Source organism: Pseudophryne corroboree, chromosome 2 (assembly GCF_028390025.1).
Source record: "Pseudophryne corroboree isolate aPseCor3 chromosome 2, aPseCor3.hap2, whole genome shotgun sequence".
NCBI classification, from domain to species: domain Eukaryota; kingdom Metazoa; phylum Chordata; class Amphibia; order Anura; family Myobatrachidae; genus Pseudophryne; species Pseudophryne corroboree.
This window is the reverse complement of record NC_086445.1, coordinates 604,496,411-604,513,476: the sequence shown is the minus strand read 5'-3', so window position 1 is coordinate 604,513,476 and position 17,066 is coordinate 604,496,411. Positions and strand designations below refer to the sequence as shown.

Here is a 17,066-nt window from a genome sequence, read left to right as displayed (position 1 = left end):
TATTTTGCATTAGACCTTTAGTATTCTACATTCTGCATTTAACACTGTTAAGCCGATATTTAATAACATTGGCAATAATCACTAATCAAAATATATACACATAATAAAATATAATTTTTTTGGAGTTTTATAATTGTGTACATCAATGACATGGCTGTCTACCTTAATAAACTAACACACACACACACACACACACACGAGATCCTGCACTCTCACACGAGATCCTGCACTCTCACACATCTAAGCCGGCAGCTGGGGTGCCATATCAGAGTTCAACCCACCAGAGGGTGGGACCCATAGTACAGTACAGTGTTTCCCACAATAGTGGAAATGATAGCACTCTCCAGACTTCCAATATCAAAAAAACATTTATTTAAAGAAATAGAAAATTATATCTCACAGTTCCATGCAAAAAAGTTTCACTAACGTTTCGGCCCACGCCAGGACCTTTCTCAAGGTGTCAGCAGCACAGTCACAGCAGCACAGGAGTCACAAATATCAAACCGGGAACTGGAACTGAGGACAGAGCCTCCCAGGCCCCTGTTAAATACCCAATACAACTATGAAAAGACGTGCCAGTCCCGCCCCAACCACGGGGGCTGGTGCGCTCCACAGCCTGGAGCGCACACGTCACTTCTGGTAATACCGGAAGTGGTCCGGCGGAACATAAGAGCAAACATATAAACAAAAATTACACACGACTACTACATTATTATGCTTAATAGCAATACATGGGGGTAGCAGGTGGCAGAGTGGTGTCATTGCGTCATGCACCACCGCCGCTCGTACGTCCGGGGTATGCATTCCAACGACCGGAAGTGCTTATGTCACTTCTGGTAGGAGCGGGACTAAGCAGCGCATCGTAAAAACAGTACAGATACCAAAGACCCTAAAAATGGTCAAAGCAATATATTATTAGATACTGATAAATTGTTCAATGGTGTACCAGTGTATGAACAAGCAGGCTAATCACTATATAGGTAATAGGCTATACTATCTCAAGGTGATGGCGACACCTAGAGGTGTGGGGGTATAACAGAGACCTGGGAGGAGCAGACACCAGGATGAATGACAATACATGTAGCAAGAGTAATTCATAACATGATATCAAGTAATATGAATGCATAAGAGACGCAGGTGTAAATTAAACCAGTCTCAACAGGACAAAATAATAGAAAAAAAGAAGAAAAAATAATAGAGCATGTTGTAAGCTACAGAGGGTGGCACAGCACATGTGCAAAGGCAGTTGATAACGGGGAACCAATCGTAGACTGCACATTAATAGGAATAGGAGCACTATGGATTATGTACTCTATATCCTGACGTTCCCTTGTGGCATCTACTATGTCGGAATGAGCACCAGACGATTCCGCGATTGGATGGTGAACCACAGAACATCTATACATCAGGCTATTGAATCAGGGACCGCAGAATTACCAGTTGCACAACATTTTTTGAACTTGCGACATCAAGTCTCAGATCTACGATGCAAATTGATTTACTGGATACCTCCACCTATAAGCGGAGGTGACCAAGCACTTCTATTAAGAAAAAAGGAAAGCTATTGGATTCACAGATTGGATACGATTGCCCCAAGGGGCATGAATGAGAACAATCCATTGTCTATTTTTCTTAAATAACATTAACTAGGTTCTTTCTATCCGGATTGGACCATTGCTCCTATTCCTATTAATATGCAGTCCCTTTAATAAGAATATAAAGAGAAAAAATAAGGATGATGCAGATTTGAATTCAGAGGCCTAAAAATAGACCTCAAAATGAGGGGAACTGCGAAAATGTATAAACTAAACTAATATTATATGTGGTATATCTCACAGGGAAAAAATCCTATTCAACCTGTGGATAATAGGAGAAACCATATCACAAATCCTCATATTATACCTGACTAAATACATTCTAGTGGTATATCCACGTTCCCCATAGATGCTTACAAAAGAGAGCTATATTTAGACTCATCTAGTGAGCAACCAAGGGACCATGGATCTAACCCCAAACCCACCATCAATTGCATAATAACTGTATGAACACCCAACCTAGTTACAAACTCATAGATCAATAGTGTTTGCCCAAACTAGACAGTCCTGGAACCCTATGGGTAAACAAGAGACTAAGACCTCCCTGGACCGAGAGTGTCCCCACCTCACCTACACACCGGGCCTATCATGTCATTAAATAGTATTTCATTCTACAGTATCATTCAGACCATGTGGGCTTAGAGTATGTAATTGAAATATCCAGATGGCTTCGCATCTGCAGAGTCTTCTGTATCTGTCCCCACCTCTTGAGGTTGATTTTACCTGTTCAATTGCTCTTACAGTTAAAACACTGAAATTGCCTTTTTGACACATATAGACATAGTTCGATAGACTATGGGGTATATTCAGTTAAAGTCGGATCCATTCCGATATGTATTTGTCGGAATGGATCCGACAACCCCTATTCAATCCCATCTAAAATTCGACTTTTTCAAGTCGAATTTTAGATGGGACCCGGAGGAGGCGAGGGGGGGCGAGCCGCGGGGGAACAGCCGGCGGCAGCCAGAGGAGATCAGCGCTACGGAGTAGTGCTGCAGCAGGATGTCACTCACCCGCCCGACCTCACGGCAGCTTCCACCCGGCTCCAGCAGCGTGCTGGAGCCGGGTGGAAGCTGCCGTGAGGTCGGGCGGGTGAGTGACATCCAGCTGCAGTGCTGATTGTAGCGCTGATCTCCTGTATGCCCACCCGCTGTCTCCCTGCGGCTCCCCCCCTCGCCTCCTCCGGGTCCATCTCATTCCGACATCATTTTGATGTCGGATTGAGATAGTCGAAAAGGGGGCCAAAACCTGTCGGATTTGACCCCGTTTTCGACATCAACACGTGGATCGGCAGCTATTCCGCCGATCCACGTGCTTTTCGACAATGCCTCGACTTGTCGAAAGCTTTGAATCAGGATTCGACCTTAAAAAGTCGAAAACTGCCGTCTTTTCGACAGACGGCAGTTTTCGACTGCAATTGAATATACCCCTATGTGTTTTTAGATTCTTCATAATGTTTCTCTTCTATGTTCCATGAATCTTTCATGTAGGGAACGAATCGTTCGACTTACATATTGTAAGCCATATCTACACTGGATAACCTAAATAACAAAACTCGTCCTACAATTCAAGAAACCCCGTATTTCAAATTCTTCTTGTCTACTTGAGGACCTAATCGTGTTACACTTATCTGCAAAAAGACAAGTTGTGCATTTATCTTTTCCACATTTAAAGAAACCAATGGGTTTTGGCAGTAAACTAAATTATTTTTCTCCAATTGTTGTAGTTTCTTTGTCCTTATTATCTCTTATAACTAAGCTGGGAGCAAGTTTCTGTTTTAGGGTATTAGCTTTCCTAAAAACAACTGAATTCTTCCCCTACAATGATTTTTCCAGGCGCTTATCTGATTTCAAAATTGCAGAATTTTTCGTAATTATATTCCTAATGTCTCTTGCAGCTGTGTTAAATTGCGTGATAAAGGTCACTGATTTATCTTCAGCTAACAGATCTACCCTCGGTCTAACTTTATCTTTATGATGAATCAAAGAGGTCCTAGACTGAAGTTGAGTCTCTTTCAATGCTTTATCCAGGATATACGTCAGATATCCTTGTCTGATAAAGGCAGCATACATAATTTCTGCTTGATTACTGAAAATATAATCAATGGAACAGTGACGCTGCAACCGTAGAAACTGTCCCTTAGGTATATTTGTTTTCCAGGCTTTAGCGTGACTACTCCCAAAATGTAAATAAGTATTACAATCTACATCTTTGATATAGGTAGACGTTACAATTTTGTTATTGAGAATGGTAACAGTGATATCAAGAAAATTTATAGTTTCTTTACTTGAATTACCAGTGAACTTAAGACCTAATGTATTGGAATTTAGATGACGAGTGAATTGTGAAATAGAAGAAACATCCCCATCCCAAACAAAAATGAAGTTGTCTATGTATCTGCCATAAAAGATCAGGTTCGCCCCGAGACTGCCACCCCAGATATGATGTTCCTCAAACCACCCCAAAAAAAGGTTGTCAAAACTCGGGGCGAACCTAGTCCCCATGACTGTACCTTTCATCTGTAAATAAAATGTGTGAATTAAATGAAAAATAATTGTGCTCCAAAATAAACCTAATAGCTGATAAAATAAAAGTGGGAAATGAATCTTCAACCTCCGTGTCATAAAATAGTGATTTATAGCCAAAAGACCCAATTCGTGAGTTATATTCGTGTATAATGACTCAACGTCATAAGTTAAGTATATAACTATCTTTCCAGATAATTCCATCCAATTTACCCCAAAAATGTGTAGTATCCTTAATGTAAGAAGGAAGTACCTGTACATATTTTTGTAAATGTGCATCTACAAAGGCTGATAAATTTGAGGTTAAGGATCCTACCCCTGAAATTATGGGGCGTCCAGGTGGAGACAATAGAGATTTATGCACCTTTGGCAGGTGGTAATATACAGATATAACTGGATATTTTAACAATAAAAATGAAAGTGTCTTTATCAATGTTACCTTGAACTAAAGCTGAATCAAGTAATGTTTTTAGTTCACTCTGATATATGCTTGTAGTATCCATAGACAATTTTTTATAGAACACTACATCATTAAGTTGTCTATGTGCTTCACAGAGATGATCCTCAAGGTTCTGAATAACTACACCACCACCTTTATCGGCTTGTTTGATAATGATATATTTATTTTTCAAAGCAATTCTTTCCGACTTTGAAAGATTATATCTTAGATTCAAAGTATCATATTTCATACTAAGGGGTATATGCAATTGCGGTCGAATTCCGGCTGGAATTCGACCGTTTTTGGATTCAACACAATTCGACAGTCGAAACCCTCCCGCGGGGACCCGAATTCGACATATTCAATTAATAACGGATTCGACAGTCCGGCTGTCGAAAAACGGACCAATTGACGAATAGTGGGCGGCCTGGATTCGACTTTATGGACGGCACAAAAGTGTTCAAAAAATTCTGGGGGGAAAAATGCGTGGGGTCCCCCCTCCTAAGCATAACCAGCCTCGGGCTCTTTGAGCCGGTCCTGGTTGTTAAAATACGGGGGGGGGGGGGGGGAATGACAGGGGTTCTCCCATATTTTAACAACCAGCACCGGGCTCTGCGTCCTATCCTGGTGCCAAAAATACGGGGGACAAAAGACGTAGGGGTCCCCCGTATTTTTCACACCAGCACCGGGCTCCACTAGCCAGGGAGATAATGCCACAGCCGGGGGACACTTTTATATTGTTCCCTGCGGCCGTGGCAGTAAATCCCCAACTAGTCACCCCTGGCCGGGGGTACCCTGGAGGAGTGGGGACCCCTTAAATCAAGGGGTTTCCCCCCTCCAGCCACCCAAGGGCCAGGGGTGAAGCCCGAGGCTGTCCCCCCACCCATCCAAGGGCGGCAGATGGGGGGCTGATAGCCAGAGTGTAAAATGAAAGAATATTGTTTTTTGTAGCAGAACTACAAGTCCCAGCAAGCCTCCCCCGCAAGCTGGTACTTGGAGAACCACAAGTACCAGCATGCGGGGGGGAAACGGGCCCGCTGGTACCTGTAGTTCTACTACAAAAAAAAATACCCAAATAAGAACAGTACACACACACACCGTGACAGAATAACTTTATTACATACATGCACACCTACATACACACATACTTACCTATGTTGACACGAAGAGTCAGTCCCCTTCTCCACGTAGAATCCACGGTGTACCTGTAAATAAAAATATACTCGCAACAATCCAGTGTAGATCGGTCCTCTTCTTGTTTGTAAGCCACGTACTTGGCAAAATAAAACGCAAAACACGATCCACTAACTGAAAGGGGTCCCATGTTTACACATGGGACCCCTTTCCCCAACGGGCGGGACCACCCGTGACTGCTGTCAAAGAGGGTCCCTTCAGCCAATCAGGGAGCGCCACGTCATGGCACTCTCCTGATTGGCTGTGCGCGCCTGAGCCGTCAATCAGGCGGCGCACTCGAGATACAATGGAGCGCATAGGCGCTCCATTATATCCAATGGTGGGAACTTTGCGGTCAGCGGTAGACCACAAGAGTGACCCCACATAACTTCGCGGTCTACTGCTGACCGCAAAGTTCCCACCATTGGATATAATGGAGCGCCTATGCGCTCCATTGTAGCTCGAGTGCGCCGCCTGATTGCCAGTGCTCGCCTGAGCTGTCAAACAGGAGAGTGCCATGATGTGGCGCTCCCTGATTGGCTGAAGGGACCCTCTTTGACAGCAGTCACGGGTGGTCCCGCCAGTCGGGGAAAGGGGTCCCATGTGTAAACATGGGACCCCTTTCAGTGCGTGTATCGTGTTTTGCGGTTTTTTATTTTGCCAAGTACGTGGATTACAAACAAGAAGAGGACCGATCTACACTGGATTGTTGTGAGTATAATTTTATTTACAGGTACCCCGTGGATTCTACGTGGAGAAGGGGACCGACTCTTCGTGTCAACATAGGTAAGTATGTGTGTATGTAGGTGTGCATGTATGTAATAAAGTTATACTGTCACGGTGTGTGTGTACTGGTTTTATTTGGGTATTTTTTTTGTAGTAGAACTACAGGTACCAGCGGGTCCGTTTCCCCCCCGCATGCTGGTACTTGTGGTTCTCCAAGTACCAGCTTGCGGGGGAGGCTTGCTGGGACTTGTAGTTCTGCTACAAAAAAACAATTTTCTTTCATTTTACACTCTGGCTATCAGCCCCCCATCCGCTGCCTTTGGATGGGGGGGGCAGCCTCAGGCTTCTCTCCTGGCCCTTGGGTGGCTGGAGGGGGGGGGGGGGCTTGATTTAAGGGGTCCCCACTCCTACAGGGTACCCCGGCCAGGGTTGACTAGTTGGGAATTTAATGCCACGGCTGCGGGACCGGTATAAAAGTGTCACCCGGCTGTGGCATTATCTCTCTAGCTAGTGGAGCCCGGTGCTGGTGTGAAAAATACGGGGGACCCCTACGTCTTTTGTCCCTCATATTTTTGGCACCAGGACCGGACGCAGAGCTCTGTGCTGGTTGTTAAAATACGGGGGTACCCCTGTAATTCCCCCTCCCCCCCACGTATTTTTACAACCAGGACCGGCACAAAGAGCCCGAGGCTGGTTATGCTTAGGAGGGGGGACCCCACGCATTTTTTTTCAGGATTTCTAACCATTTCACACCCCTTCCAACTGAAAAACATGCACTGATCTCTCCATATTATTGTAGTTAGTAAGAAAAAAAAAATTATAAAAAAAAACGATTAAATAATACTTGTGGCTCCTAAATAGACAAACCAAGTAGATAATCCCTTCAAATATAAATAAATATGTACCAACAAATGAGGTTAAGCTCACAGCGCTGATCCCAGCAATGGAAATATATAAAAATCACAAACACCGTGTTCAGGAGTTGTTTCAGGGGTTTCCCATAAGTGTCTTTTTCCTCTCTTATAGACTGACACTTACTTTTTAACCCCTTGTAGCGTTCATCAAAATATTTCTTTTTAGGTGTCCCTGATTCCTTCAATCCCGTTCCCACTATTCAGACCCGACTCAGCGCATCAGCAGTGATACAGACACCATAGGGATATAAAATGGGAAAATTTCCCAGCAGGGATATTTAATGTATAAACAATATAAGATGTGTCAAGATAATACGTCCTATTAAAACAATGTGACAGATGGAGAGGATCGTACCCGCTGACGGTTGAGGCTGTGCGCTTCCGCTGAGAGGATCCGGAGTATCTCAGCGTGCTGTTCTGGCAACAGCCTCAGACATGCAAACGGGCTGTATTCTCCTCACGTGAGGAGAATACAGCCCGTTTGCATGTCTGAGGCTGTTGCCAGAACAGCACGCTGAGATACTCCGGATCCTCTCAGCGGAAGCGCACAGCCTCAACCGTCAGCGGGTACGATCCTCTCCATCTGTCACATTGTTTTAATAGGACGTATTATCTTGACACATCTTATATTGTTTATACATTAAATATCCCTGCTGGGAAATTTTCCCATTTTATATCCCTATGGTGTCTGTATCACTGCTGATGCGGTGAGTCGGGTCTGAATAGTGGGAACGGGATTGAAGGAATCAGGGACACCTAAAAAGAAACCTTTTGATGAACGCTACAAGGGGTTAAAAAGTAAGTGTCAGTCTATAAGAGAGGAAAAAGACACTTATGGGAAACCCCTGAAACAACTCCTGAACACGGTGTTTGTGATTTTTATATATTTCCATTGCTGGGATCAGCGCTGTGAGCTTAACCTCATTTGTTGGTATATGTTGATTACTGGTGCAGGTGTACACCACGAGGGAAAGACCAGCTGCTAATCCAATAGGCGCTGTATAAGAGAACAAAACCCTTTTGTACTATAAATAAATATGCTTTTAGCAATAAAAAAGCACCAAAAAATACATGTTTTTAAAAAAATTTATTAGATCACGACAGCAAAACGAGGCGGAATGAAATTGACAAAATGACTGTCGAAAAGCACTATTGTCGAATCAACATTCTTCAATTGAATATACTTTTGTCGAAACGTCGCATTTTAACATTGCAGATATGTTGAATTTAAAAAATGTCGAATTGCCAAAAGTCGAAAATGAAATGGCAGGTTTTTTGTCAAAAAGTACTGTATTACATTGTCGAATTAAATTCGACAGGTTTTTTGTGTCGAAAATTACCCGTTTTTTGACATTTTCTGCAATTCGACCGCAATTGCATATACCCCATAGTGTTCTAAACTCCTTCATTGTAGTATTATACAATGTGTACTATGTAATATGTTGAAGGGGGTAAAATTCTGATGTTTGTCTAAATTTCTTGAGATCTACCTTATTAGCATCATAGATTTCTTTTTCATCCACTAGGGGTCACTGGAGTACCCTTGGGATATGGACGGCTTTAGCAGAACAAGGGACTGAATATTTAAATTTAGTAACTCTCCTCCCCTCCATATTCCCAGAGTACTCCAGTGTTTTTTTCTGTGCTCACAGCAGTGACAAGCACGGGTGCTCGCTCTGCAGCACATATACTTAATTTTATTTTTTATTTTATTTTTTCTATACTTTTTTTACACATCCCTTCCCAGCTTACCAAAAAGTGTGGGTCTGGGATAGTAGAAGCTGCTACAAGCAGCTACTGGCGTGTCGGTCCTCACTAAAGAGCACCCTCACAGCCAAGAGCAGAACAACCTGCAGGAAAGGCTGGACGGACCTTACAGAAGAAGCCCCGTCATAGCCCCTCACCACAGGAGTTCAGTTATGCTGGGGGATGGAGCGGTCAGCTCACGCTGCCGCCCGCTGTGTGGGGAACATTGCTTAGATGCGCACTGCTAACTGCCGCCCACCGCCAGAGCCGCTCACAGGCCACACGCCGCTCACAGCGCCGGCCGCACGGACGGCTCCCGGCATCCGCTCCTCGCTGGAAGTTCTCACCGCCACGTCCCGCCGTTATACATCGCGCTTTCCGGTTCCCTGCACCAGATCTCCGGTTCACTGCAAGACGGTACACGGAGCACAGGGGGGGGGGGGGGGGGGTGAGTCTCTTCACAGCAGCGCGGCTGCAAAGGGTGGGAGAGCTGTATGTATTGCATAGAAAGGCAAGGCTAATGGGTTGTGGTTTAATTACATAGGCTGTTAAGCCTATATTAACTTGGTTGATTTTTAAGAAGTTAGTTACAGGTTATAGACTTTAGACGTGTGTTATAACCTTAACTGTGATTATAAGTGTAAGCATGGCATGGGGGCCATTTTAACCATGCTTCCTGTTCAATCCGGTTTCTCTTTCAGTTTTGGAAGATACTGTCCTACAACACTGCTCCACCGGATGGCGCAGGGGTGTTAGTGGGAATTTTGGATCAGGTTTCATATAGTACTGGCCACGTGCACTGCACTTCGGCCATATATATATATATATATATATATATATAGACACACCTTAGTAACAATTTTACTGAGTCGTGCAAGTTGTCTGTCTTTGTATATTGTATTGTCTGTCTGCATAATGAGTAAGGCAAAAGCAAAAAAGCAGTTTCACTGCAATGTCTGTAAGAGTGTGTTACCGTATGGTTCTACCACATGTACAGTATGTTTTGTGAATTCAGCTACAAATACAATTTCTGCTCCGGTTTCGAATCCGGTTTCATCCCCGGACCCTCCGTGGGCTATGCTAGCAGATGTAATGGCTGGGTTGCAATCAGAATTGGCCGCCGCTCGTCACGAGCGGGAAGCGGCAAGATCTGAGTCTCTGGTGAGACCGCCAGAACTACCGGAGGGATCTCAGCCTTTGCAAAGGTCCAAGTCCACTTTGGGTAGAAGGGATAAATTTCATTTGTCCTATGATTTACCAGTTTCTGCTATGTTGCATTCTGACGATTCTATGCCGGACCTCACTGCGCAAGATGAGAGTGAGGAGGGCGAATTAGACCAGCAGTCAGATAGTGAAGATTTTGACAGCCCAGGCATTGATAATCTCATCAGGGCGGTGCGTCAGTCTCTGAAGTTTACAGAGACTGAAGAGCCTCTACAAATGATGAGGTGGTCTTTACTAAATGACACAGATCTCCAATGTGTTTTCCTGTTTCGGAATCTCTTAATAAGATGTTAGTAGAAACACGGAAGAATCCAGATAAACTGTTTTCTATACCTCGCCGATTTAAGTCTAGTTACCCGTTTCCAGAGTCTGTGACATCTACATGGGAGAATCCGCCAATGGTGGATTCGTCTGTGTCAAAACTTACAAAAAAATTAACCATACCGGTACAAACTGCTACTACGCTTAAAGACCCTTCAGACCGGAAAATAGAAGCTATGCTAAAGTCCATGTATATAGCAGCAGGAGTGTTGCTTAGACCTGGGTTGGTTGGCATTTGGGTAACTAAGGCGCTAATTGTATGGATAACAGAACTCAAGTCTGGCCTACATGACGATCACCTTATACTTCTCGCTGATCAAATCTGTGAAGCTGCTGAGTATCTATGTACAGCTTCTACTGACGTCTGCCAGCTCACTTCTCGCCTTTCATTGTCGCTAGTTACGGCACGACGAGCACTCTGGCTGCGGTCTTAGCAAGCTGAGGCAGAGGTTAAGAGAGGTATAGAGGCGTTACCTTACGGTGGCGAGAAGTTGTTTGGTCCTGAATTGGACAAATGGATTTCTGAGGCCACGGGAGGGAAGTCTGTTTTCCTACCATTGCCTCCAACGGTACCTAGACGGAAATACTCTGGGCCGGCGTTCAAATCCTTTAGACCTCAGCCCTTTCAAGGCCGTGGTAGAGGAACAGCCACGCCTGGTAGACGAGGTCGAGGACGTGGTTTTCAACAAACCACCACCAGTCGTCGGGACGCTAAGGTCACCGACAAGCCAGTGGCATGACGGGCTCCCAGCCCATCTCGGATCTCCAGTTGTGGGGGCACGCCTTCAGACGTTTCATTTGGCGTGGTTCCAGACATCCACAGATGGGTGGATCCGCAATTTAGTGTTAAAAGGTTACAAGATAGAGTTCGACTGTCTACCGCCACTGTGGTTTTTCAAGACAGGACTGCCTGTGTCGGACGACAAGAGGGGGTTCTGCAAATTGCCATTCAGTCTCTGCTGGATTCAGCAGCTTTGATTCCGGTCCCTGTACATCAACAAGGTCAGGGTTATTATTCCAGTCTGTTTGTAGTACCAAAGCCGGATGGCTCGGTCAGGCCAATATTGAATTTAAAGGAGCTCAATCAGTACGTCACTTACTACAGATTCAAGATAGAATCACTGCGGTCAGTAATTGCAGGTTTAGAGCCACAGGAATTCATGATTGCACTGGAGTCTCAGAGGTTGGGGAGCTGTGGTTCAAAATTGTCAGCTCCAGGGTCTCTGGGCGGATCACAAAAGATTGCTGTCTATAAATGTCCTGGAACTCCGGGCAATTTACAATGCGCTACGACAAGCAGTGCACATGCTCTGGTCTCAGACTGTCCAGGTGCAGTCAGACAACGCGACGGCAGTCACGTACATCAACAGACAAGGAGGAACGAGAAGCCGCATGGCCATGCGGGAAGTAGCTCGAATCCTCAATTGGGCCGAGCATCACCAAGTGATATTATCGGCAATGTTCATTCCGGGAGTGGACAACTGGGAGGCGGATTATCTCAGCCGTCGGGTTTTCATCCAGGAGAATGGGCATTAAATCCAGAAGTGTTTCACATGTTGGTCCAGAGGTGGGGTTACCCACAAATGGATCTGATGGCATCTCGCAACAATCTTCAAATGCCCCAGTATGTGTCCAGAACGTGAGATCCAAAGGCAGTGGATGCTCTCACAATCGCGTGGCCGTACAGCCTCGTGTATCTGTTTCCACCGTTTCCGCTGCTCCCTCTGTTGCTAAAATGGATCAAACGAGAGTCCGCCACAGTCATACTAGTGGCGCCTCATTGGCCTCAGAGAGCTTGGTTCTCGGATCTCCGCGGGGCTACTCGCAGACGATCCTTGGCTGCTCCTGCTACGTCCGGACCTGTTACAACAGGGTCCGTTCCGTTACCCCGATTTAGCGCGGCTGCGTTTGACGGGGTGACTGTTGAGACCGCCCTCTTAAGAAGAGAGGGCATTCCAGAATCGGTTACACCAACCATGTTACGTGCTAGGAAGCCAGTTACGGCAGCTCATTATTACAGAATTTGGTGTGCCTATATAGGTTGGTGTGAAGCTCGGAAGTTTCCGACATCATCTTTCAAGTTATCCCGTCTTTTGTTATTTCTACAGATGGGGTTGGATGGAGGACTGCGTTTGTTTACACTAAAGGTGCAGGTCTCTGCCTTGTCAATTTACTTTCAAAGACGATTGGCTCTATTGCTGTCTGTACACACTTTTCTGCAAGGTGTCCACAGAGTACAACCTCCATTCATTCCACCTACAGCGCCATGGGACTTGAATCTGGTTTTAGATTTTTTACAGTCTTCATATTTTGAACCCTTACAACAAGTGAGTATTAAGTTTCTCACTTGGAAAACAATTTTTCTCCTAGCCTTTGCTTCGGCAAGGCGTGTTTCAGATTTGGGTGCCTTGTCATGCAAGCCACCGTATTTGGTGTTTCATGATGACAGAGCGGAACTTCGGACGAATCCCGCTTTCTTGCCAAAGGTAGTGTCATCTTTTCACATCAATCAACCAATAGTAGTTCCTGTGTTAACAGGAGATTCTGGAACTTTGGATGTGGTACGCGCATTACGCATTTATGTATCCCGAACGTCTACAGTTCGTACAACCAGTAGTTTACCACCTTTTATCTCAGGCGCTCCTCAACTAATACAGTGTTCAATCTCTCAGATTTACAGGAGATGTATGCTCTTGGAAAATAGAACATAAAAATACATAGTGTGATATTGTAACAATGGGAGAAGACAGGTAAAACAATCTCTAGAGGTGCCAGACTCGTACCGCATCAGGTGGTCTACTAATATGTAGACAATTGCGCAGTATTTAGAGCAGGTCACCGTCTTGGATATATCCTGACTCCTTCCAACGTCTCGGGAGTGTCCCCTTCTTATTCCAACCCAAGGTGCATGTAAATAAAAATGGTACTCCAATGGTGCATTACCATAAAAAATTTATTCATAAGATTTAAAACTTTAAATTGTGGGTTCTTACCACCTGGTGAAGGTAGCAGGACGTGTGTGGAGCTCTTGCCTGGCTGTATACAACTACTCCTGGGGACGCCTGGTTGTTTAATTTGTAACCAATGCTGTTGTCTACTGTTTCATGTAGACCATTCAGTCTGGTAAGAACCCACCTTTTAAAGTTTTAAATCTTATGAATACATTTTTTATGGTAATGCACCATTGGAGTACCATTTTTATTTACATGCACCTTGGGTTGGAATAAGAAGGGGACACTCCCGAGACGTTGGAAGGAGTCAGGATATATCCAAGACGGTGACCCGCTCTAAATACTGCGCAATTGTCTACATATTAGTAGACCACCTGATGCGGTACGAGTCTGGCACCTCTAGAGATTGTTTTACCTGTCTTCTCCCATTGTTACAATATCACACTATGTATTTTTATGTTCTATTTTCCAAGGGCATACATCTCCTGTAAATCTGAGAGATTGAACACTGTATTAGTTGAGGAGCGCCTGAGATAAAAGGTGGTAAACTATTGGTTGTATTTCTGTCTATCGGGAGTATTGGTGATACTTCTAACCACTTTTCTTTTCGGCGGCTCAGGCGCACTAATTGTGATCTATTGTTTGCACAAAATTGTCTACAGTTCGTAAGACGGATACGTTGTTTGTTCTCTATGATGCTGCCAAGATGGGTTGGCCAGCTTCTAAGCAGACCTTATCCAGATGGATTAAACTGACCATACGTCAGGCTTACCCTCATGCTAGGTTACAGCCGCCTACATCAGTAACAACTCATTCCACACGTTCTGTGGGAACTTCATGGGCAGCAGGTCGAGGGGCTTCTACGACGCAACTTTGCCGTGCGGCTACATGGTCATCAGTGCACACGTTTGTGCGCTTTTACAAGTTTGATACATTTGCGGCATCAGCATCTAGCTTTGGCCGCCTAGTGTTACAGGTGCCAAATAGCTCTCCCGCCCACGGGGGAACCTTTGGTACGTCCCAAGAGTACTCCAGTGACCCCTAGTGGATGAAAAAGAAAATAGGATTTTGGTACTTACCAGGTAAAACCTTTTCTTTGAATCCATAGGGGGCACTGGACGCCCACCCAGAGCAGTTTTGCCTGGTTTGTGGTAAGTTCAATGGATCTTATGGTAACACATTCTCACCGATTTGTTCATATTTTCAAGTTCTATCGGTTATGGTGTCAACTGTTTAGTTGTCAGTAACGTTATGTGTCAACTTTATTGTTGTCTGTTATGTTATAATGTTATATGTAATTCTCCATTGTTCATCCTCTCTATCGCTCCTATTCGGCTCAGTAAAAAACACTGAGGTACTCTGGAAATATGGAGGGGAGGTGAGTTACTAAATTTAAATATTCAGTGCCTTATTCTGCTAAAGCTGTCCATATCCCAAGAGTACTCCAGTGCCCCCTATGGATTCAAAGAAAAGGATTTACCTGGTAAGTACCAAAATCCTATTTTTCTTATTTATTCCATTTGTCTCCCCTCCACTCTAAAATTACCAATGGTTCATAGTCACGTTTATCGAGACAGATTGGTGATCCCGTTTCTGTAGGGACTTTTTGATAAAATATCTTTTCAAATTAGGGTTCGTACGAATCTATTTAAGTCCACAAATAGTGTGAAAAGGTTTATATAAAGATGCCAGAAGACCTGGTTTGCGGAATAGGGATTATTGTTCAATTTACTTTTATGTTACAAAAACTCTTCAGAGTCAAATGCATTCACAGCATTCAAAGAGTTCAGTGGACCTATTCCCACAATTCCAAATCACAAATTAGCAAGTTTTCGGTACTCTGTAAAATAATTTATTATCTGTCTCTTGTAGACATCGCATGCCTGCTTGGTATTTCAGTCTGTCTTGTGGCCAGAGTACACCTTTTGGAACCTCTGTGAGGCTGTGTTGAGATATCAGTACAATCACAGTGCCATCCAGGTGGGTGCATTATTGTTTTTTTAATTAGCAGAGCAAAAATTGCTGCTTGTTGGTCATTTTCTTTATTGTTGCAGCTGTTGCTTCTCTGCTCATATACATTTCTTATGTAACCTCATCTCTCCTGATTTTTCTTTTCTTTCTGCAGAAGTCTAGGGAGCTGTACAGCAAAGAGCAGGCTAGGCTTCAAAAAGAAATTGACCAAGCCTGGGTCCAAAAGAATTTATTGAGTGGACAGCACAATGATGGAGAGGAGAAGACAAAGGTTTATCAGAGGCTACTGCATCAATGCAGAACAGAAAGGGAAGAGCGCACACAGAACTTTCTATGGGAACTGGAGAGAAAAAGAGAGGAATTTCTACAGTCGCTCTGCGCAAATTAAATGGGATAGAATATTTCTGTATTAGAGCATGGTTTCACAATTCCTTTTCTCAGGTACACTTTAAGTCATGATTTCCATTCTCTACATAATCGTGTACACGTCGGTTATTTTATTTCAGTGGATCAGGAGTTAACACTCCTGTTACCACAGAGAAAAATCTTAAAAACCTGATCTTGAAGTGTACTTGAGGATCAGTGTTCAGAAACACTGTTCTTGGGTAAATACTGTGACCATTATGTCTTTAGTGGTGCACACACGATGATGCATTCAATGCTATTTACTGAATTGTATTTATTAGTTGGTTAGCCAGTTAGTACTAACTTGGTTGTCACCATAAGGTGACATCCTGCGGATCTGTGACAAATGCTACAAGATTAAACTGATCAAGGATATAAAACTAAAACCAGGACTACCTGCAGCTGTGAGTATCATGTAATATTTACAAACATACTAAATTTAACCGGCTTATCCCTGCCCACTAATTATTGGACTACACAGTACTAATTCTCCGTGCAGTTCTCAGTGTGCAGATCATTTATTGCCTTCTTTTAGATTAAACATCATATGAACAAAGTAATTTTTACTTTTAATGTTATTAAAGGCCATGAGACTATTACTTTTAAAGAAACACCACAATGGGCTGTTTTTCTTTTACACACGGACTGCTTTATTTGCGTAAGGGATTCCCTTGTTATACTTAATTACATTAATTTGTATGTTTTATATAGTGAAATCAATTAAATGTTCAACATTGATCTAATTAATTGTGTTTGTGGTGTTTGGTGGGTAATAATGCATGTAAAAGTAGGCGCTAGAGTACATCTGAAAGATGTTAGGGGAAGAGGGATGGACTGAAATAACAGAGTAGGTAGAGTCAGCAGTTTATAAGGGTGTAATGTAATAATGGGATATTGTCATGTCAGGCGATCCTTGTGTTCCCGAGGATGACAGTAGTAGTTCAGTGGTATGCGTGGAGTGTAGTAATCTAGATCGCCGTGTATAGTTCTTGAGCATGAGGTGGGACTGGAGAGCAGTAGGACCAAGGTAGAACTGGTAGGGGAGAATACAGGATCCAACTGTTCAGGAACTAGCT

General features: G+C 43.8%; 1 protein-coding gene across 3 annotated transcripts in view; it reads left to right on the top strand.

The window, feature by feature from the left end:
• Window positions 1-16,733, top strand: part of DHDDS (dehydrodolichyl diphosphate synthase subunit) — a 105,355-nt gene extending 88,622 nt beyond the window's left edge. For all 3 annotated transcript variants that reach the window (XM_063954725.1, XM_063954726.1, XM_063954724.1), the window contains exons 8-9: window positions 15,487-15,594; window positions 15,740-16,733. In XM_063954725.1, the coding sequence (XP_063810795.1) occupies window positions 15,487-15,594; window positions 15,740-15,973 (342 nt within the window). In that variant the 3' untranslated portion in view covers window positions 15,974-16,733. The remainder of the gene's footprint in view (window positions 1-15,486; window positions 15,595-15,739) is intronic.
• The last annotated feature ends 333 nt before the right edge of the window (window positions 16,734-17,066 follow it).